The 24584-nt window shown below is 42.2% G+C and overlaps 1 protein-coding gene across 1 annotated transcript; it reads left to right on the top strand.

Annotated features, from left to right (window-relative positions):
* The first annotated feature begins 471 nt into the window (after positions 1-471).
* Positions 472-23855, top strand: ap2b1 (adaptor related protein complex 2 subunit beta 1). Its single transcript, XM_028983208.1, has 22 exons — positions 472-631; positions 1161-1215; positions 2024-2129; positions 2708-2843; positions 3009-3254; positions 3350-3540; positions 5250-5471; positions 5561-5681; positions 5829-5924; positions 6624-6739; positions 7625-7790; positions 7869-7967; positions 8089-8348; positions 10042-10234; positions 11919-11960; positions 12052-12198; positions 12797-12942; positions 13329-13458; positions 15417-15501; positions 15931-16017; positions 17583-17737; positions 23076-23855. The coding sequence occupies exons 2-22, from the start codon at positions 1179-1181 to the stop codon at positions 23148-23150; spliced, it is 2856 nt and encodes a 951-aa protein (XP_028839041.1). The 5' UTR covers positions 472-631; positions 1161-1178; the 3' UTR covers positions 23151-23855.
* The last annotated feature ends 729 nt before the right edge of the window (positions 23856-24584 follow it).

Genomic DNA, 24584 nt, shown 5'->3' with positions numbered 1-24584 from the left:
AGGCAATTCCACAGGTTGGCTGGCGATAAGATTCTTAACATTCACACTGTCCCTGTTTGACTCTTCGTTACTGTTATCTAGATCTAGATTGTCCTTTTGAACCATTTCTTATGGGGAAAACAAAGACACTGTTTAGTGAAATGCAATGTATGTATCTTTCCTGTTTTGAGGCAGGGAGGGTTTTATTTGGAGGATAAAATTGTCATAATCGTTATGACAGAATGGTCTGAGTGAGAATCCTATCTAAGCGCCTTCTGGGTCTCCTTCAGGTCTTCCAAACTAACACTTATATATATGTGTGTGTGTGTGTGTGTGTGTGTATATATATATATACAGACACACACACACGTTTTCAACGTTATCATGTTGATTCCCTACAATGAACTTCAATAATGTTCATGATAAACAAATGTTTTGTGGACGACGTGAAGGTTACGCCCCGTCTGTAAACCCGCCCAGATGAGACCACGCCCAACACAAAACCCCGCCCACGTTCGGGACGCAGCGCAGGAAAAGTGCAGTTTTTCGGTGAAGCCTCGTAGAAATCCTCGTTTTATTTTCCTCCATCTTTTCGGAAGGAGCATCTTGTGGTTGTGAAGCGCCAGGCTGTCTCACTGTCTGCGGTTCCGGTGTAAGTGGTCGTGTATTCCTGCCTTGCCGTCCACGTTAGCTTTAGCCTGTTAGCTGCCGCCCAGCGTTAGGTTGCTTAGCTGAATCATCTGCTGTGGGGTTAATCTAAAAAATCACGAACAATTCCGTGTATTTTAATGTCGGGGTGTGCTATTCAATCAGAAAGAAAGCGCTTTAATAGCCAGGTAAGATCTGATGGCCGTCATCGCTCGACGGAATACAGCAGCACCTTCATTCGTTTTGGTGTTTAATTGTAAGGTTAATAGGACTTGTGATGCCACGTACCTTCGCTGATACTAATGATTTAATTCTAGCTGTACATGAATAAATATCAGACATTGACTGCAAAGCAGTGGTGTACAGTGAGGATCTAAACGCCAAAAATGTTATATGTTATAAATGTTAAATGTGACATGAAGCGTCATGTATGAATCTCCACATCGCCAATTCAACCTATAAGAAATTATGAAATAGATGTGTCTTTCTGCCCATACTGTTTGCTTACCAAGTGATCTTTTATCTCACTGCAGATTTGAAGGAGGACAAGGATGACCGACTCAAAATACTTTACAACTAACAAGAAAGGTACATGATGACTGCTTACCAAAGCGCCTTGCAAAAGTATTCACCCCCCTGCCAATCTCCCTCTGTCTCTTTTTTTTTTTTTTTTTTTTTTTACTTACAACCTGGAATTTTAATGTACACAACACAGTGACCACTTTGTAGATGCAAATGATTTCTTATTATGAAATAAATAGGTGCATGGTTGCAGATATCTATTCATAACTCCAGAGTTGATGTACAGCAATAACATCTCCACATCTCACATCTACACTGGTATTTTAACCCTTTCTTTATTGCAAGACTACTCTTTCATTCACCCTGGAAATTCTCAGTTGGAGTGAGGCCTCTTTCTCAAATTCAAATCTGACCTGTTCCCTGTCGATGAGAAATTCCCCTCATCACGATGAGATGTGTTTGGTTTGTTGGCCAAAAAGTCTCATCTGACCACTTTCTTCCTGTCTTTGGGGAGTCACCAATATGCTTTTTGGGAAATTTTAAAGCATATTATCTTAGTTAATAACTGCTTATTCATGGCCACATTTCCATGTAGTGTACAGCTTATAGTGGTCCCATGGACAGCTAGTCCCATCTCTGCATTAGAGACGCCCAGATCCTTAAAGGTTACCTGAGTTTTGGTGGACAACCCAAAATCTCAATTTCTAATGGATTTAATGGTGCTCATTGGGATGTGATTTCTAACCTAGTCCTGGTCTGTACTTCTTTACAACTTATATTGCTTATTTAAGTGGCAAATAATGGGGGATCTTTTGCAAGGTGCCGTGTATATGCTGGACAGCATCAGAGAATTATTTATATTTGTGTGTTTCAGGGGAGATCTTTGAGCTGAAGGCAGAGCTGAATAATGAGAAAAAAGAGAAGAGGAAAGAGGCAGTGAAAAAGGTCATCGCTGCCATGACTGTGGGGAAAGATGTGAGGTGGGGACTCCGATACTGATAGAAACAGATGTTTTCACGATTCTCTTCATTTTGCTGATTTGACAACATAGCATGCAGTGACACTGATATTTTATAGGTCTAAGAACAAGTTCTAGGTTTGGGTCAAGGTTATCCATTTCCTGTTGCAGCAGGTATCAGTGGTTTCAATAATGCAAAATATTTCTTGAGCTTAACCTATATATAACAGTATTTCATAGGACAGAAGCTGTGGTTCAGTGAGTGAATTTTGGTGTAGATCAGTGTTTCCCGACCCTCAGGTTTAGGCTTTTTGGCAGATATTTTTTCCAGGAAAACACTGTAGAAACTCTACTATTAATGTAGATCTTAATTTGATTTTTAGATCAAGATATTAATTTTAATCCATTCAAAAAACAATAATTTTACTGTATACAATAGTTTCATTGTGCAACTTTGTGCTGATCTGAATCAAAGGTAAGTTTATCCACGACACTCCTATCAACCCCATGAAATGAGAGCAGACCTGTAGACTTGTAGGACATGTGACTAAGTAACTAAGAAGTCACTGTTACTAATGACTAATAATCATTTTCCTTCAGCTCTCTCTTCCCGGATGTGGTGAACTGCATGCAGACGGACAACTTGGAACTGAAGAAGCTAGTTTACCTCTACCTGATGAACTATGCCAAGAGTCAGCCTGACATGGCCATCATGGCTGTCAACAGCTTTGTCAAGGCAAGCCCACTCTGTACTGTGATGTGTGGGCATTTTCACAGCAATATTTGAGTGATATATGATGATAAAACGCTAATTATCATATTGCCATCCCAGCAGCAGCAGCGAGAGTAGGTTGGAATATTGTCCCTTTAGATGCTTGATGCTGGTCTTCTCTGACTCCAGGATTGTGAGGACCCCAACCCTCTGATCCGGGCCCTGGCAGTGCGTACGATGGGCTGTATCCGTGTGGACAAAATCACAGAATATCTGTGTGAACCACTGAGGAAGTGTCTGAAAGATGAGGACCCTTATGTGAGGAAGACGGCTGCTGTGTGTGTCGCTAAGCTACATGACATTAATGCTCAGATGGTGGAGGACCAAGGCTTTCTGGACTCGCTGAGGGACCTTATTGCAGACTCTAACCCCATGGTGAGTTGAAGATTCTTGACCAGAACAGGTCTGTGTGCAATGAGATGGTGTAAGTCATGGTGTTAGAAATCTTCTCTGTCTGTTGGAAACATCAGGTGGTGGCTAATGCTGTTGCCGCACTCTCAGAGATCAGCGAGTCCCATCCGAACAGCAACCTGCTGGATTTGAACCCCCAGAACATCAACAAGCTCCTGACGGCCCTGAACGAGTGCACCGAGTGGGGCCAGATATTCATTCTGGACTGCCTGTCCAATTACAACCCTAAAGATGAGCGTGAAGCCCAGAGGTGAGGAGACTAGTGGTGTAGTGATCCATCGTTCTGACAAACAGGAGGAAATTCATCTTTTTTTTGGTAATTGTTAACTGGGGGAGTTTGCTGTTGTATAATATTTTTTATATCTTTCCTTGGGACAACACTGAAAATGTGACACATTAATGCAATGTAAAGTAGTCGGTGTCCTTGCATAAATTGTGCAATTAGCCCTTTTCCCTCCCTGGTGTCATGTGACTGGTGTCAGGTGTGAATGTGTTAAACTCTCATGCTTTCATACTGGTCAGGTCATGTAAATGGCTGTTTTTGAATTTACTCTCAGGGTTCTCATGATAATGCAGATTAATGTGAATAGTCATGCAAATAATTGTGATTAGCAGTTTGATTTCTTTTTTCAACTGCACATACAATTGGTTGATCTATAAGTGTCCAATGAACCCTGGTGTATGTGAAAGAAATGAACTAAAAAAAAAAACATAAACCAGCAAATTTGAGAAGCGAATTTTATTTGTTCGTTTCAAATGTCAGGGTTGTAGTAGCCTAGTGTGTAACACACTCGCCTATGAACCAGAAGACCCGGGTTCAAATCCCACTACTGCCATCGTGTTCCTGAGCAGGACACTTAACCCTGAGTGTCTCCAGGGGGGGACTGTCCCTGTAACTACTACTGGCCTGTAACATGAATAACATTATTTGTCGTAATTTCGTAAAATACAAGATAATTAAATAAGATAATCTAACTTCTGAAATGTTATGCCTTGATCCTTCATCTTCGCTCTTATCGTCAGAGAAGCGTGGCTGAATGTGCTTGGAACACTGTCAAAATATGATGGCAGTATTGACATGTGATCATGTACATTTGATCGTAGCCTCTCTTGACTGGTAAGGTAAAGCTAGAAAAGAGAAGAATGACCAAAGATGATGTTGGACTTGAATTGGAAGTTGTCCTTTGTAGCCATACATCATCATTTTTGTGGCGATGGTTTGGTGATCGCCGTTATGGTACAACTTAACAAAGCAAATAGAGAAGAACCTGCCATTGGATAATTACTGCATGGAATATTGTTACTTATTTAACGTGAACTGATGCCATTAGTAGCTTATTGTTTCTGAAGCAATGATGTTGGAAGACACAATGTTAGGAGGTCAGATAAACGCAAAGTCCTTACTTGGGTGACGTTAACATGGTAGTCAATGTGTGAATCTAAATGGATGCCAGATCAAAGGGACACCACTTGCCTCCAGGCCTCAGCGTCAGCACGATCCTGGGCACAGAACCTGGTGACCTTGTCCAGAGTGATGGTGCATCATGCGCAGTTCCTATCGTACAGGACTGTGGGGGCAGAGCTATGATCTGGGGTTGCTGCAGGTGTTCAGGTCGAGGTTCAGCAAAATGATGAGGTCTGCTGACTACCTGAATCTACTTAGTGACCAGGTCATTCCATCACAGGTAAGGCCAGGATTCATTAGCGGGTGGGTGCCCACAACAGCTTTATATGTTAATAAAATATGGCCTTCTGGTTCTGGTTTGTTCAAGTTTCAGACAGATGCTATCAAACAGCCAGCACCTGGAAAAAATGTGGGTTTTAAAGTGATATCAGTCCAAATGGGAGAATATATAGTATATTATATATTGTTGCCCAGAGGTAGCCAACAACATTTCTTCAGTCATGTTTTGTTCGTATAGCACATAACTGCCGTGGTCTTTTCCTTCTTATTTTCAGTATATGTGAGCGTGTTACCCCACGCCTCTCCCATGCCAACTCTGCAGTGGTGCTGTCTGCTGTCAAGGTGCTGATGAAGTTCCTGGAGCTCCTGCCCAAAGACTCTGACTACTACATAACCCTGCTGAAGAAACTGTCCCCTCCGCTGGTCACTCTGCTCTCCGGAGAGCCGGAGGTGCAGTACGTGGCCTTGCGGAACATCAACCTCATTGTGCAGAAGAGGTTTGTGTGGTATTGCTTTTCTCTCTTCCTTCATCCTGTCCTACTCCTTTTCTATTCAAGACTGAGGTTTTTCACTCCTTCTGTTTCAGGCCTGAGATCTTAAAACAGGAAATTAAGGTTTTCTTTGTCAAATACAATGACCCTATCTACGTCAAACTGGAGAAGCTGGACATCATGATCCGCCTGGCTTCCCAGGCCAACATTGCTCAGGTCAGCTGTTTTTCACTGATTTGAGTTTTTATGGTAACAACTGGTGTCATGTGTTCATTTCTGTTCATATTTCTGTATGTGGAAAACAATTCAGGATGGTACTCAATGACCCCTAGAACTACATTTGACTCCTGTCTTCACCCTCAGGTCCTGGCTGAGCTGAAGGAGTATGCCACCGAGGTGGACGTGGATTTTGTCCGCAAGGCGGTGAGAGCCATTGGACGATGTGCCATCAAAGTGGAGGTAAGGCAATAAGCACTGTCCACTGTTGAAATGCTTTTACTCGGAAAGTACCTGCCTTCTACTCCATAGGTAGATGTTTTTATGCACAGTTACCTTTAGTACATCGGGGAAACCAAACAGCTGCTACACAGGAGGATGGCCCAGCATAGAAGGAGCAACACCTCCAGGCCAGAATCAGCTGTGTACCTCTGAAGGACAAAGGACACTCATTTTTGGACAAAAATGTTCAAATATTGGACAGAGAAGATGGGTGGTTTGAGAGAAGAGTGAGGGAAGCTTTGCATGTGCAAATCAACAAACCCTCACTCAACAGAAGTGGAGGCCTCCGATGCAACCTATCTCCAACCTGCCCAAATCCGGCCCAATTCACACGTCCACCAACTCAACCACATTTAATGGGGGCAGGAGGAGCTGCCAGGGTGGGGCTGTCACATCCACCCACCCCCTCCAGCCTTTGTTTCACTGAAACCAACCTGGAGGATAAATTTGTGGTCACAAGCCAACTTCCCTCAGATTGACAAAGTTCTGTGGATGCAGAATGAAATGTCTCTACATTAAAGAAAGAAAGTCCAGATGCCACGAATCTTCACAGACATTTACCTTTAGAGAAATGACAGTGTACTTGTATGTATGGCCTATTTTGTATAATTTTTGTATGATTGCTATTACGAGAAGTATCTTTGCTTTGCCTGTTCTTAGCAATCTGCTGAGCGCTGTGTGAGCACGCTGCTGGACCTCATTCAGACTAAAGTCAATTACGTCGTGCAGGAGGCCATCGTTGTCATCAGGGACATCTTCCGCAAGTACCCAAACAAGTCAGTAACCACCTGCCTGCTTCTCTGTCCAGTTCATGGTGCTTTTCAACCATTTTGATTGAAATTATTGTTTCTATCTACTTACTAAAAGACCATTTGAATGCATTTTTCAAACAATATTTATTTAAAAGGTGTGTGAATCACATTTTGGATTGTTTGACTGATTTACTGCAGCACAGGTATTCTCTGGATTAATTTTTTTGTAATCCAGTGCTGACCAGAGGAGAATGGGTTCCCCTTGCTGAGTCTTTGTTCCTTCCTGTTAGAGAGAGTTTTTTTCCTTGCCACTGTTTCCTCTGGTTTGGTCACCTGGGGCTTTGAGCACTGTTCTATTTGTGAGGCGCCGCTTTGCAAAAATGTACATTGTACAACGTGCCATATTAATAAAGATAGATAGATAGATAGATAGATAGATAGATAGATAGAGGTATTTAATTGCTATCAAATTTGTAAAATTAAGAAAGCAAATCATAGCATTAAGTAAATCGTATGTGTTAAGAAAGAAAAAAGTTAAATTTTTGATCAAAAGATTCCTTATATTAACAGGCTTACCTTACCCATCCTCAATCTCAGGAGGCATGTTTATATCCTGCTCCCTTATTCACAGTCATGTTGGCCGAAAATTTCACCACTTTACCTCGTAGCTTTTGGTTCAGTGTTTTATAACTGGATTTTTAACACTTAACTAGTCTTAACTAGCCCATTGTCTCATGTTAATTCATTTAGTCTTGTGGAATTAAAAATATCCCTGAAAGTCCAAATTTGCCATGACATTCAGGTCCATGAGTGGTTAATGTACATTTCTGACCACAACTGCAATGTGTAGTCGACTTGATGTCGCTGGTGTATTTCATCTGAACTGTGTTATTGCTGTTTACCCCCCAGATATGAAAGCATCATTGCCACCCTCTGTGAGAACCTGGACTCCCTGGATGAGCCGGACGCGCGTGCTGCCATGATCTGGATTGTGGGCGAGTACGCGGAGAGGATTGACAATGCGGATGAGCTGTTGGAGAGCTTCCTTGAGGGTTTCCATGATGAAAGCACTCAGGTTTCTATATGCTAGCATGCAAGAGCCACACTTTTCTCTGACATTGCGTTGGGCTGAGGTGTGCAGTTTCTTCTTTAGGTTCAGCTGACCCTACTGACCGCCATAGTCAAGCTCTTCCTCAAGAAGCCATCTGAGACACAGGAACTGGTGCAGCAGGTGCTTAGCCTGGCCACACAGGTGGGTGTCCAACTGTGCCTACAGCTGCTCCAGTCACACATCAGCTATATGGTCAACATTCCGTCTCCATATTAAGTTAGTTGTGCTGTATTTACCAATTAGTGTATGTATTTTCCTTTAGGACTCAGACAATCCAGATCTGCGTGACCGAGGCTACATCTACTGGCGTCTGCTGTCCACCGACCCGGTAACGGCCAAAGAAGTCGTTCTGTCGGAGAAGCCACTGATCTCAGAGGAGACGGATCTGATTGAGCCAACATTGCTAGATGAGCTCATCTGCCATATCGGCTCCCTGGCATCAGTCTACCACAAACCACCCAATGCCTTTGTGGAGGGCAGCCATGGGATCCACCGGAAACACCTGCCGATCCAACATGGCAGGTACTGGGTCAGAAATGTCTTTAATGCACAGCTAAACAAATTAATTATGTTTGCTTAGAAAGGAAACGTAATGCATTAGCCTTTCTGGTGGATGCGCATTTTCACCTTTTGATACCAAATTTAATAAGCATGTGCATCTCATTAAGACAAACTAACACACAATAGCTCAACCCAACAGGAAGTGAGATCCTTTGGATTGTTTAATTTTCACATACAAAGGAGTTTAAAACAAATTCACCATGCAAAATGACATTAACTTATCACAGTGAAACTTTACAAAAACATTAAGCCTCACATGCTAATCATACCTGAATGTTACCGTAAGTGAAGTGATTGTCACATGTGATACACAGCAGCACAGCACACAGTGCACACAGTGAAATTTGTCCTCTGCATTTAACCCATCACCCTGAGTGAGCAGTGGGCGGCCATGACCGGCGCCCGGGGAGCAGTGTGTGGGGACGGTGCTTTGCTCAGTGGCACCTCAGTGGCACCTTGGCGGATCGGGATTCGAACCGGCAACCTTCTGATTACAGGGCCGCTTCCTTAACCGCTAGGCCACCACTGCCCTAAAAACTGAATGTTGGCACCTTGTGTATGGCACTACAAACTGGCACCACAAAAACAACCATTTTGCACATTCTACTGTCATGCTCGCACTTTTGTGTTAATAAGTGTTAATAAACATTTACTTGCCCATGATGTTTCCAATACAGGGTATTCCAATACAGGTAACAGTCTTTTGTACCCTGTGGGGACCCAGTTTCATTTACATTTACAGCATTTATCAGACGCCCTTATCCAGAGCAACTTACAATCAGTATTTACAGGGACAGTCCCCCCCCTGGAGACGCTCAGGGTTAAGTGTCTTGCTCAGGGACACAATGGTAGTAAGTGGGGTTTAAACCTGGGTCTTCTGGTTCACAGGCAAGCGTGTTATCCACTAGGCTACTGCTGCCACTGGTGCCACCCATCAGTTTCACCTACATATACCAAACTTGGTATACGTGTGTCATTTCATTCTGTTTGGATGGTGTTGATGGGGTTGGTCTCTGAAAAGGAGTGGGCATTACTCTCAGAGGAGTCTGTTTAGGGCGGGGCTTAGGTTGCTCTCCCTCTTGGTGTTCTGCAGTGGAGGAGGGGTGTCTGTCTATCAGAGCAGCAGTGGGATTTAGAGGCTGGTGGCTTCAATGAATACTGCATTTGTGAAAATCATTGTCGCTGCATCCGTTTTTGTATGACAATGCGGCCATTGCACCAGGGGCGTGTGGCCCATCATTACCACTTGCGGGCATTTTTATCATTATTTTGGAGGTTTTTGGTGTGACAGGCACATGCGACCTAATTTCTCAATGGAAGTAGCCACGGATTACAGATTTTCTTTTTATTTCATGCATCTTGTTTTAATTTCAGCTGTTGTTAAATGCAATGCTGTTGAAGATTTGCTGCACCTTAAGTTTTGTGCTGGTACACATAACAAAAAAAGTTAGGTGCGCCAGTTTTTAAGTGGTTATGAAGTGAGAGAGAGAGAGAGAGAGTGAGTGATTATCTAAGAGATCATAATGTGGGGGAAAGCTGATCAATAAATACTATCTTCCAACTAGTGTCATATTCTTACTCAGTCAAGAGCTGGCATCGGTTTTATTTAAAAGTGTATGGGTTTTTTTTAAGTGTCTGTCTGCTCTCCTTGCAGCATTGATACTGGGGAAAGTCCGGTGAGCTCAGGCCCTGCTGCACCCGTGGATCAGCCGCAGGTCATCCCCTCACAGGGTGACCTCCTGGGTGACCTGCTCAACCTTGACCTGGGCCCTCCAGTCAATGTGCCTCAGGTTTGCTCCATGCAGATGGGAGCAGTGGACCTACTAGGTGGAGGTCTGGACAGTCTGGTGAGTGACCCCATAATAATAATGCATCCAACCCTGTAACCTGGGGGAAGTGAACATAGATTCGGATGCTACTTCATTCTTTAGTGCCTTGTACGCAATAATTCTGGGGAAATGTCCTACCTGCATAAAAACACGCTCTCTCAGCCAATTCTCTCTTGGGATAACAGCGACAGATGTGTTTACATGCAATAAGCTTCCACCAACCCACAAACTCTGCATAATAATCCGAGTCTGGTGTGCATCACAGCATTGTGATCCAGATGCATTTACTGCCCTGAGGGAGCATATACATACAAAAAAAAATAATAATAATTTTAATATGTTGCATTAAATTGCATTTTAATTAAATTAGTAAAATATTGGCAAAATGTGTAATGACTGACCAGTTCACAAAGGGGTTAAATACTAATCAATGAACTGCATCCTCTCACCCTCTTAGTACCATACCATAGCAGGCCTGTGGACTATGAGTGGCAGGCATATGTGAGAAATAGATATCAAATGGCTAAATGGTTGTTTATGTTGTAAATGACTATTGTTGCCTGCAAATGGCTGTTGATGAATGGAATCTGTGTTCAAATTCAAATTTTATTTGTCACATACACAGTCATACACGGTATGATATGCAGTGAAATGCTTTTGTTGGAATATGGGAAAATGATCGTGAAAACATTTTATGTGATCAGCCGTGGTCATTTTTCATGATCGATAAAATGGCAAAAATGTGCATATTTTGTGTGTGTCTTTACGTTAAAAACACATTAAACACTATCAAAAGGTTACTGCTGTAACCCCAGTTGTTTTGGGGGTCTTGCCAGTGGACTGGCCTGACCAGCATGACAAGTGCGGAATCAGATTGGTCAAAGTTCCTACCATTTCAACTTTTACCATGGTTCATTCACAAGGCCACCGAGTGGCACCCGCTCAGTGTGAAACTCCTACCCGGAGTGGCGCTGTACTCAGATCAGGCCACCAGTCACTACCGGCACTACTTTTTAACAAGAACTTTTATGCCACTGTCAGAAAATCACCAAGCAACGTCATTATGATCTAATCAATTATGTTCTGATGTTCTGTACTGCATCAAAATGACGTAATGTTACAGATAATCTACAGAAACCAACTGCTAGTATTATTATTTAAATGTGTAAATGCTCATTTTTATCATTATCTACATTATTGTTTATTTTCTATTTATGACATTTTGCAATTTACAGTTCTGCTGTCACTCACCTGCCTGGCTCTTTTTAAAGCATACACTGTGCTGCTGTGTCTGGTTGTGAAGTCATTATGAGACCCTGGAGCTTTTGCTGACATGGAGTTAGCAGTGTAAAGCCCAGTGAGTTGCAGAAGGATGGAGTGTGTCCGTCCAGTCTGATATTCACAGGCTCCTTGAAATTTTGGAATGTCCTTATCAAGTACAATATTATTTATTATAATAATATTATTATTTTGTGTAGTTTTCTTATAGCTTTACTTCCTTTCTAGTTTTCTATTCTTGATAATTACATTTTGCACTGAGGAGTGGTCTCTTTGTACTGTTGTACTATTGCGGTCCTATATAGAGATTTTCATGTCCAACCCCTAGTTTGTGCTTTTTTTTTTTAAATTATGAATCAGTATTTTTTTGGAAGTGTCTAGTATAATTTCGAACTGTATCTGTGTATTCTGTTCTCTTTTGAAGCTTGGTGGAGACGTTGGAGGTGGTGTTGGGGGAAGTCCAGCTGTAAGTGATCATTCTCAAGTTTTCAGTGTTTCACACAGGAACAGCACAGAAGGTGTCCATCCATATCAGTCTTTTGTGGGTTTTCTTTTAGGTGGGACAAAACTATATCCCCTCATCTGTGCCCAGTACGTTTGCCCCCTCGCCCACTCCAGCTGCTCTAAGCAGTGGGCTGAATGACCTGTTCGAGCTGTCCAGCAGCATGTCCATCACCACAGGAGGATTTGTGGCTCCTAAAGCTGTAAGTAGCAGCTCTGTGTACAGCTCGGTTACTGTGGAGGACGGTTGCACGGTGTAAGATATCAATTTTTATCAGAAATGTCTTACAACTACAAGAGTTCTGTGATGCAGATTATTCAAATGTGTCCATGTTTGCATGTGACTTTGCAATCATGCAGTCATGTGCCTTTAGTGCTGTTGTGTTTTCATAATGAAACATCTGCAACATAACTTGTCATACAGGGTTCCAATATTAACACAGAAAATGATACTCTGAGTCTGCCACTGTGTACTGTTGTTGTACTGTTACTCAAAGTAGTATCCAGTGAGTGTTTTGCCCTCCTTCAAACACTTTAATGCATAAGAATCACGTGTAGTCATTATTGTCTGGAGCCCTGGATTCACTAAACTATTTTTTTTCAATCTACATGCAAATGGTGGTGTTTTCCTTATAACATCAATCTGGATTTTTTTAATATATCAAATCCCATCTGATATGTGACAGCTGCGGTTGGAAGAACATAATCTATGTTCTCCTATCGAATTCCTGGTCTGGTCCAGGGTTGATAAGTGTAGATTTCTTGTTACTTCTGGCGGTTTTAAATTTTTGTGTGTTGCAGGTGTGGCTTCCTGCAGCAAAAGCTAAAGGGCTGGAGATTTCAGGCACCTTCTCCCGAAGACAGGGCCATATGTACATGGACATGAGCTTCACTAACAAAGCCCTGCAGCATATGACCGACTTCGCAATCCAGTTCAACAAAAACAGGTGATAATGTGCACTTGAGAAAGAATTACATTGCACAATGGTAGTTAGTGGGGTTTGAACCTGGGACTCATCCCATCTCGGGACACCCAGTTTACATACATTTAATTTCCCATACCAAGTGTTTCATCCAAAATCCTGTGTGTTGACTGTAGCCATGTATGGAATGTTCACAGTGTGCTGGGAGTTATTTATTCAGATACGTCACGTGGCTTCCACGTTTTAGATGTGCAAGATTTGTTGCAATAAATACATTTAGGCATTATATTGAATATCACTGGAACAAGGAGGTGAGTGCAGTATGAGGATCCAGCAACCTAAAGACGCCACTTGAATATAATTATGATGTTATTTTTGGGACAGAGGATTTCTGACTTTGTGTGTATTAGCTTTGGAATGATACCTACCACACCTCTGGCGGTCCACACTCCACTGATGCCCAATCAGAGTATTGACATCTCCCTGCCCCTCAACACCATTGGTCCGGTAATGAAGATGGACCCTCTCAACAACCTACAGGTATGCTGAAATCCCCTTGCCTTCTGTGTCTGGAGTTGCTTCTTCATTTGCAACCCGACTGGTCTCCCTCTGTCCTGTATTTAGACTTTTATTCACCATGAATTTATTCATATTTTAAAACTGTCATGGTTCAGTTTTTACTAAATAGCATTTATACCATCCTGGGCACCAATTCACACCCTTCAATCACCCTTCAAGCGTGTGAATCACACTCACACACATTGCTGGTTTACACTCCCCAATCCACCCAGCAGGCATACCTTTGGGTGGCGAGAGGGAACCAGAGACCCCCCAAAAAAACCTGTGGCAACACTGGCATGCAAAACACCAGGTGCCTGGACACCTGAACCACACGTCCATACATACATACATATGAATTTTGTTAAAACACAATTTCAACACTTTACCAACTGTCCCTTGGGATGCTGAAATTGTTTAATCAAAATTATAGTAGCATTTTCTTCATATGAACACAACAGCATTTTTTTCTTGTTTAGCTTTGACTTAGAAAGCTTTAATGTTAGTGCTAGCTAAAAATGGTGATTTTGCGTGTGCTTACTTTTGGCGTCTGCCGTAACTGCAACTCGACCATGCAAATCCACACTTAAACCACTCATCATTGTTCACTTTGTGCGTCACCAAATGTTTTGGAATTATTGATCATACAGAGGGTCTATAGTATCTATCTTTCCCATTTGATTCGCTGCTTAAATTTGTTTCTGTGATTGGTAAAAAATTGTACTATCCTTTAGTCAATGGCTACCAATGAATTCCTAGTTTACTTTGGATTACTATAATTGCCACATACTGACCTTTCTTGGTATTGCTGTAGTAGATTAGTCTCAGTATGTTATACAAGCAGTAGGTGGGCAGTCTAGTGACTAGTTAAAAGCAGGGATGATTACTGAACACACCTACCAGGCCCTACCAACACACCTACCAAGAGCTCTGGTGCTCTGTACACAGATGCTACTGAAAATATGGTCTTGTTCATTTATTTCCACCAAATTCATCAGAATTTATCATTGAAGGGTCTACCCTAACTTACTATAATGTTGATCATGAGTTATTAAATTTCTGACCATTTATATATCTGAGTTTTTTTGGGCAATGCCCATGATGCCTCCTCCATCCACAATGCCACCCTAGGTAACGGCCCATGTCACCCATATCAAAAATGTCCAGAAATTACTCACTAATAACAAACCGGAAACTTTGCAGTTGCCCCCGAGTGGCAGTAAAGGTACTATGCGACATTGGCAAAGGATAAAAATAACAGAACATTCGGCCGAAAAATAATGAAATCAATATCCAGTAAAAATATGTTAATTATATGTTAATGAGTGACAGGAGAATGGTGGCTAAGCTGTCATCCCTGTTGGACAACATCTCCCACCCCATGCAGGAAACTCAGTGACAGCACTGAGCAGCTCCTTCAGTGGCAGGCTCTGCACCCACGATGTGGGAAGTAGAGGTTCAGAAGGTCTTTTCTTCCAACCGCTGTCAGACTCTATAACAAAGACCTCACAGCTGACCACACATACACAGACAAACACACACACTTTGGCACATATTTGTGATGCTATTACCTCTGTTTTTGCTGCTATTACCTTCTACTTCTGTCCACTTTCTGCCGTGACAAGTGCAATTTCCCACGTGTGGGACTAATAAAGGTTTATCTTATCTTAATGATATACAAAATAACTTCTTTTTTTTTTTCCTATTTTAGAAGAGCAACTGTCTTCCGAGAAAAACTCTGGCCCTTGGGCAAATGTAGTTGATGACTCTGATGCAGGGTTTTAAATTTTATGAAAGTGGCCTTAAAAAAGGTCTTAGAAAGTCTTAAATTGGCTTCCTTAAACCTGCAGAACCCTGTGATAGCTGGCCTGGTCCCGATAGAAAAGATGTGATTTCAACTGAAGCCGATTATGAGTCAGAACTGTTTCTCCTCTTTACAGGTAGCCGTGAAGAACAACATTGATGTTTTTTACTTCAGCTGTCTCATCCCTCTCAGTATCTTCTTTGTAGAGGATGGCAAAATGGGTATGGAACCTCTGCATCTTCCTTCTAACATTACAGGGGTCTCATTTATAACCATTGCTTACGCACAGAACAGGACCTAAAAGATGCATTCGTCTTCCTATGCTTACATTGCGATTTATCATTTACATTGCAAATGGCCCTCATTGGAGGCTTAACTATTCACGAGGTTATTTGCATTTACCATGTATGGTTGAAGGGGGCGTGTAGAGGGCAGAATATACAACCAAGCTACACGCGAGCAATGCCACATAAAGTGAGATTTATAAAGCGTATATTGCGTGAAGGTGTGTGTGCATAAATCTGACATTTTGTTTGTCTTTTGATCACACATACACTTTTAGTATGAATTTTATGCAAGGTTTTATAAATGAGACGCCTGGTGTTTTGATGAGTAAGATAACCACTCTCTTCCTCCCTCTACTCCCACAGAGCGTCAGGTCTTCCTGGCCACATGGAAGGACATCCCTAATGAGAATGAGCTTCAGTACCAGATTAAGGAATGTCATTTAAATGCAGGTGAGCTGATGTTTTCTCTCAACAGGTATTTTTAGTCTGGTGCTGTCTTTTTGAATTTAGTGTTTCATTAGACTGTTTTCTCACAGGATCCATGTGCAGGTTTTCAAATAGAAACATAATCTATTTCTATAATGAAGAGTTTGACTAATATCACGATTTATTTTAGGATTATTCACTATTTATGTGTATTAACATTGAAATATGAACTGTGCCGTAACTAGCACAGCACAAGTTGTGAGTGAGCGTCTGTGCATACGTTTAAGTGGCCGTGGCTTTCACATAGGACATATCTGATTGGTGAGAATAACTATCACATGGGAGGTGGGCAGTGTGCCCTAGTGACCAAACACAGCTTGCACTGCACTTCGCTCCAAAACCCATTATTTTTATGGCTTGCATGCTGCAAGAGTGGTTGTGAGTGCCAAATCCGAACCACTTGCCCAGTCGGTTTTGCACATGTGCAATGGTTCGGGTCATGGTTGAAATTTGCTGACCGCTGCACACCAGGATGCATTTTCGCATGACCAATAGAATCAAAGCGTCAAAGTGGGCAGTAAAAATCGCAGGGAAAGCTGATCTCACCAGTGTCTGAGTGGCCTAGAGATCTACAACATGACATTATCATCTTATCACAAGGTGCTGCACACCCCCTCGGATGAACAGAGTGTCATCTGCCCACACCCCGGCCATTCGGCTGCATTCGCCCATTCCCATTCTTTCCATTGCGGCATCGCTGTAGCTGCCTCTCTTCTGCCTGGGTCACCAACACTCCTCTCTCTCACTCACTGACTGTCTCCAGCCATCCTAGCATGTCTTCCCACAGAAACCCTGACAACTAACCAATGAAGCAGAGTCTGGGGTTGCAAAATTACACGATTTCGGTTCGGTTTTCATATATCATTCAGCTCTAGTCACAGTATGACAATCACTTCACTTTCACTTCCAGTTTGCCTGTCGCTCCAGATCCACAGTTGTCTCCATTGCCTCACCACTTTCTCTCCTTCCCTTTTTCTTTCTGTCATCTGGGATTCAGCCACTCTGGCTCCTTCTCAACTACACGCATGGCATGGAGCGCTGCCCCCTGGGACTGGTGCTGCGGGGTCAGAAAGAGTGTGTGCAGCTCTAGTTTTTAGTATATTTAGATTTCTCTGTGGCCTGAAGTATGTGGACACTTGATGTTCTGTTCAGTGGTCTAGAACCACATCTAGATATGATTGTCTGGACCTCATCAGCAGGCCAGACTATCATTCCATCATTGACTGTGCATGTCATCGTATATATGGTAACTGTCCCTCTGTGTCCCGCAGCTCTAGAAGGATGAGGAAGACCTGTCCTGCGTAGACTCTTCTAGATGTTATATAGCTTTTAGAAGTGGATGTGGATGACCAAACTGATGATGTGTCTACATATTTTGGCCATAGGTTGTGTGTAGCGATTGTCCTTTAGAATAAACTCCACTATGACTTTTCTAGATAGCTTGTACAGTCTATTATTTATTGATCTCAGACTTTTCTAAAATCTTGTTTGCATGCTGCTATATGCCATAACTTTTTTTTTTTCCCCAGACACTGTTTCTGGAAAACTCCAGAATAACAACATTTACACCATTGCCAAGAGGAACGTAGAGGGACAGGACATGCTGTACCAGTCACTAAAGCTCACCAATGGCATCTGGATCCTGGCTGAGCTTCGCATCCAACCTGGCAATCCCAACTACACTGTGAGTGCATTACACAACATGAAATTAAGATTTTTGTTAACAATAGGGTTTGGTATATACAGAGGTATATACAGTACTCCACATGTGTTCATTCATAGTTTTGATGCCTTCAGTGAGAATCTACCAGCGTAAATGGTCATGAAAATAAAGAAAACACATTGAATGAGAAGGTGTGTCCAAACCTTTGGCCTGTACTGTATAATATAATTTGGATGCAACTGTGGATGTATTACAGTTAATATGATTTTTCAAAACAGAAATATATCTCAACTGCACTAAACTGGTTACCTTTATTAGTTTTACCATGAGCTTGTTTCCTGTGTAAAAGACACCAGTCAACACAGTCGATCATCAGACTCAAAGCAAGACCAAAGACCTGTCTAAGTAACAAAATTATAGTCCTGCACAGTGCTGGGATGGACTACAGGACAATATGCAGAATGCTTGGTGAGAAGCACCAAGCATTATTATGCCACAATTATTATAAAAAGTAAGTCAAGATGACTGTCAGTCTCCCTTGGTCTTGGGCTCCATGCAAGATCACACCTCGCAGAGTACTAATGGTCATAAGAAACATCCCAGAACTACACAGGAGGACCCAGCCAATGACCTGAAGAGAACTGGGACCAAAGGCCTCAAAGTTCACCATTAGTAACACACAATACCATCATGGACTAAATCCTGCAGCATGTGCAATGTCCCGCTGCTCAAGCCAGCATATGTCCAGACCCGACTGAAGACAATCGGCATGATCCAGAGAAGGTCATGTGGTCAGATGAGGCTAAAATTGGGATGAACTCCACTCGCTGTGTTTGGAGGTGGAAGAAGGATGAATACAATCCCAATAACCCCATCCTAGCCATGAAACAGGGGGGTGGAAACATCATGCTCTTGACAGGGGACAGGGCGACTGCATCGTATTGAGGAGAGGATGGATGGGGCCACGTATTGTGAAATTTTGGCCATCAACCTCCCTTCCTCAGTAAGAGTATTGAAGATGGAACATGGCTGGGTGTGCCCGCTGGGCAATGGTCTAGTGTTTATATCAGGCTTTTTTTATTCTAGGAGTTATAACTGTTTGTTTAAGTAATGATGGGACATAGATAGTAAATAGACTTATACACGCATTGCTTAATTGTTAATGTAACTCTGGCATCAGACCAGATGCCATAAGGCAGTGCTGGAAAATAATGCTGCCCTAAAGAAATACTGACAATTTGGACCTTTTCACTTAGAGGTTATTTTGAAGGTGCAGGAAATTTACACTCTTACAAAAGCTGAACACTGACTACTTTACATTGTACCAAGGTGTCACATCTTCAGCGTTGTCCCAAGGAATGCATGTAACTGCTGAATACAACAACATTTATTTCTTATATAGCCCAAAATCACATACAGTATGTCTCAATGGGCTTTGACAGACCCTACAGTTGACACCCCCCACACTTGACCCTTCTGCACACAAAAAAAAACTCTAGGAGAGAGAAAAAAAGAAAGGAAGAAACCTTGGGATGGAGTGATACAGAGAGGGACCCCCTTCCAGGGTAGAGTGAGCCTGCAAATGGTGTCAGTGCAGGGTTGGGGATGATATAATAATAAGTCCTACAGTTGTAGGGTTGGAGAAGTCCAGGATGTAGTCAGTGTCATGGTCTAGATTACGTGTCCATAATGATGTTACTGGTCCATTTGAAGATCCCTATAGCTGTAGTTGTAACGGTGGTGGTGGCTGTGGTGACCCTCTTTCATGGTATGTCCTTGTTTAGCAGTTGTCAGGAACCAGGATTTATTTGCTGGTCTCTTCACTGGGGTCTGCCAGTAGTCTGGGTGCTTGATTCCGTGTCTCGGAGAAAAACAAACAGAAGCAGCGGCAGACGGTTGCACTGTACGACCGATACTGAAATATGTGGTTATAGTGGTATATTGGTGCTACAGTGGCCCGGTACCCTAACTAGGACAGCCTAACTAGGGTGAATTTAACTTTGTCTGTGTCTAACAGGGGGACTCTGTAACAAACTGGACTTTATAATTGACACTGTCAAAATGAAGTGGAATGAGGGTCTAGGACTTTAGCAAAAAGCCAGAGAAAACAGATAGGTTTTGAGATTGGATTTAAACAATGAGACTGTGTCTGAGTCCCGGACACTGACAGGCAAGCTGTTCCACAACTGCGGAGCTCTATAGGAGAAGGATCTGCTCCCAGCTGTGACCTTCTGCACCTTTGGTACCAGTAGTGACCCCGCACTCATTGATCGAAGGGGGCGTGGTGGTTCGTAAAGAACCAAAAGTTCACTCAGGTACTGTGGGGCGAGACCATTTAGAGCTTTATAGGTTAAAAGTAGGATTTTGTAGTCAACCCTAAATTTGATGGGTGCAGTGATTGTAAGACTGGGGTGATGTGGTCAAATTTCCTGGTTCTAGTTAGAACTCTGGCTGCAGCATTTTGTACTAGCTGGAGTTTACTCATGCACCTACTAGAGCATCCAGACAATAATGCATTGCAGTAATCTAACCTTGATGTAATAAATGCATGGACCAACTTTTCTGCATCATGCATTGAAATGATATTTCTTATTTTCGCAATATTTCTAAGGTGAAAGAATGCTATTCTAGTGACATTATCTACGTGCGAACTGAATGAGAGACCTGCATCAATGATGACACCTAGATCCTTCACTTCAATACTCGGTGAGATAGAAAGGCTATCCAGGGTTATTGTGTAGTCAGCCAGTTTATGCCTGGCTGCTTGAGGCCCAAGTACAAGCGCTTCTGTCTTGTCAGGGTTTAGCAGGAGAAAGTTGGTGAGCATCCACTGTCTAATGTCCTTCAGACAATTCTCTATTTTGTTCAGCTGCTGGCATTGCTGACAGATACAGCTGTGTGTCGTCAGCGTAGCAATGAAAGCTAATACCGTGTTTGCGGATGATGTCGCCTAAAGGTAACATGTATAGAGAAAAAAGTAACGGACCTAGGACAGAACCTTGTGGAACACCAAACTCTACTTTACTATGTGAAGACGAAACACCACAAACTGATATCGGTTGGTCAAATATGATCTGAACCATTCAAGGGCTGTTCCCTTAATCCCAATAACATTCTCTAACCTGGCAAGGAGAATAGCGTGATCGATAGTGTCAAACGCTGCACTCAGATCAAGCAGGACAAGCAGCGAGATGCGTCCCTGATCAGAGGCCAACAGCAGGTCATTAACCACTTTAACCAGCGCTGTCTCAGTGCTATGATGAGGTCTAAAACCTGATTGATATACTTCATGGATATTGTTACAGTCTAGATATGTGCTCAGCTGCTGGGCTACGACTTTTTCCAAGATTTTTGATATGAACGGAAGGTTGGATATCGGTCTATAATTTGAAAGCTGACTGCGATCAAGATCCGGCTTTTTAGTCAGGGGTCTAATGACTGCTACCTTGAACGAACTTGGTACGTGGCCGGTGCTAAGCGACGAGGTAACAATTTTGAGGATAGAATTTATAATATTGGGTGCTATTTGCTTAAGGAACCTTGTTGGATATTGAGTGGTAGTATCCGTTTCTGTCTTTTTCCTGGTTAGTTTGGCTATAGTTTTAAACAGGAATCCGGGATTATTTTTGTTTTTGTCTATTAACGAGGACAGATACGTTGATCGAGCCGCGCTAAGAGCCTTCTTATAGTTAAGTAGGCTCTCCTTCCAAGCTATTCGGAATATGTTTAATTTACTTTGACGCCATTTGCGTTCTAATTTCCGGGCGGTCTTCTTAAGCGAGCGCGTGTGATCATTATACCAAGGAATTAAGTTTTTATCTCTTACTATCTTCCTTTTGAGGGGAGCGACTATATCTAACGTACTACGCAGTGTTAATTCTAGACATTTGGTCGCTTGGTCAAGTTCTGCGGGGTCTGACGGTGAGTTTATCAGCGTTGATAAATCTGGTAAGGTATTAATAAACCTCTGTGCCGTACTTGATGTAATTGTCCGTTTGTCTCTATAACGAGGGGGATTGAGTTTGTTGTGTCTGAGACATATTTTAAAAGCGATGAGGAAATGATCTGAGACCATTTCAGATTGCGGAAGAGTAACTATATCTTCTATATTTAAACCGAAGGTCAACACAAGATCGAGCGTGTGACCACCTTCGTGAGTAGGTCCTGTTACATGTTGGTTAACTCCAACTAAGTCTAATAAAGACAGGAATGCTGTTCTTAGTGAGTCTTCTAATTTATCACAGTGGATGTCAAAGTTGCCGACAATTAGGGCTTTATCCACAGATACAACTAAGTTCGAGACAAAATCTGTAAATTCACTAAGAAACTCAGAATAAGGTCCAGGGGGTCTATAAATAATAATCAATGGGATGAATTTAGGATTTTTATTTTGTGAGACTACATGAGTTATATTGGTATGTAGAATCTCAAAAGAGTTAAATCCTTGTCTGGGTTTATGAGTAATACTGAGGTTATCCTTATAAAATACTGATTGCCAGTTGCAGTACAAGTTGGATTTGCTCATTGAGTCTTGAGCTTCATAGAAACGTGTTGAAAGGTGGCTAGAACATCTTGCTGCTGCTGGTGTATCTGTTATTTGGTCATAAGAAAAGGTGCTTTGCATGGTGGGAGACCAAGGCCTTCCATGAAACCACCGTCTTCCTGCTGCCAGATTTTGTGGAGGTTGGAAGCTTAACTATTGTACTGATTTAAATTCTGAGATTTATACATGCATATTGCGTATTTTCTATCAACCCAATAAACCTAATGTTCCTGCTGTAATATTACAGTTTTCACAAGACATGACGCATATTGAAAAGTGGTTGCTACTCTTTTCATTGGCTCAGCCAGTGATACACAAAAGTACTAAAGGCTAAATTTTCATTTTGATATTTATGTCATATGACACTTTTGCATGTTGTAGAAGGTAAGAACATAGTATAATAATAATCCTTACCAAACAATATGACTTTGCACCACCTTACACACCTTTAAGAAATGATGCAGACAAAACAGTTCAGTTATGTTTCTCTATGAAAGTATGACAGCATTCACATTCACACCATAACTAAAAGATTGTCAAGCACACACTCAAAATTTTAGCTGTAGTCTAAAGAGAGCAGGCCTTGGTTTTTCCACCCACCATCTATGATGTGATGCCATGTGTTCATGTCACCAGCCATGTGAGCTGTAAGTATATTGCATGCTCAACTTGCAGATGGAACGATTTATTTTAGGCTATTACAGTTTGCTGCAGAAAGATTGTTGAATTTTTCAGCGTTTTGTTCAGTAACACAACAGTACTAACTTGAACATCCAGGATAATGTAATGCTGAAATGTCACGTTGGTGTTTTTCAGCTATCCCTGAAGTGTCGGGCGCCAGAGGTTTCCCAGTACGTTTACCAGATGTACGACTCCGTCCTGAAGAACTGAAGACTTCGGGCTCGTCCTCAGGCCATCATTCCTTTCATACACTAGTTGTTGAACTGCAGCCCCATCCTACACCAGTTCATCTTAGTGTTCATCCCCAGTGCCAGTGTCTCCCTCTGTCATTATTCACATTCCAGTAAAGGGAAGAGTGAAGTGCGTGAAGCTGCCACTGATCCTGATGCTTCCTGCTTTATATCACACATCTGAGCCAAACCCAATCCAGGCTGTCACCTGTGTGTTCCATTCATCTCGGTGTCTGTAGAAACTTCATACTGTTTTAGTTTTTGTATGTTGTCGCATGCTGCCAGTTTTGACACTTGCCTCCTAATCCTATAAAACTTGTTTATCTAGACCTGTGTGTTGTGTTACATGCATTAATATTCCACATCAAAAAGGAGCTTTGTTATATAATGGTATAAATGATATGCTCCTGTTAGTGAAAGTTGTGTGTTATTAGTGCTATAGCAGTGCAGTGGTATCTGTGTAGATGTAGATTAAAAAGCTCAACACATTCAAATTGCTACAAGAATGTGTAATACGTTTTTGTATTTATTTCCATTTCGCTCACCTACATGTCATTTTCCTGTCATTCTCTTAGATGGTACCTGTATGAACCACTCATCAGCGTTGTGCCACTGTGGTAAATGATACATTTATACAAAGCTTTGGGAATTATAAATGGCAATAAATTCTAACCAAGCAACACCAGCTTTTTGCACTTGTGCGTTTTCACTTCAATGAAAATGCTTATGTTTGCCCTCACTGGCTTGAGATTATTTGGTAAAACCAATGGCCTCACTTTCCAGAGGCCGGGCGATGATTACAGAATGGCACTGACAGAAATAGTTCAGTAGGGAGCAGAATCATCACACCACACAAATTCATCTTAATTATTCCCAGAATTGATAACAATTTGTTAGTTACACAGTATTAAACCCTATTATTGTGCAATTGTGATGCCCACTGATTAACGGGTCCTGATCACTTCCTGTTGCCGCTAATTAAGCACAAGTGATCAGGACCCTATTGAAAAAGGGCATGGAGGAACCAAAGATGGCTGCTGGGTTGTTAACTGGTCATACCTTATGGTTGTTTTCTAGAGTTGTGAACCTTCACTGGTCTCACAATTCAATTACGATTATCAGTGCCGTGATATTGATGCATGCCATACATTTTCTACACGGTCACATGATCTTTTCAAATAGAAGAGTTGAGGTCTCGTACACCTGTGTGGACACTTTGATTTGCTACAATGAGCAGAAAAACGTTCTGTGTTCAGTCCGCACTCCCCTGATGCCACAAACGGCAGAAATCTGCCTGGTTCAGATGTCCGTGGCGTTAGGTGAACACGGACTGAACACAGACGGCTTTTTTGCTCATTAGAGGAAATCTAAAGGCCCGATCTCAGACCCGAACACGCTGTTCAGCGTGCGTGAG

Source organism: Denticeps clupeoides, chromosome 6, assembly GCF_900700375.1.
Source record: "Denticeps clupeoides chromosome 6, fDenClu1.1, whole genome shotgun sequence".
Taxonomy (NCBI): Eukaryota; Metazoa; Chordata; class Actinopteri; order Clupeiformes; family Denticipitidae; genus Denticeps; species Denticeps clupeoides.
Note: the sequence above shows the minus strand (reverse complement) of the source record. Positions and strands in the feature narration are given on the sequence as shown.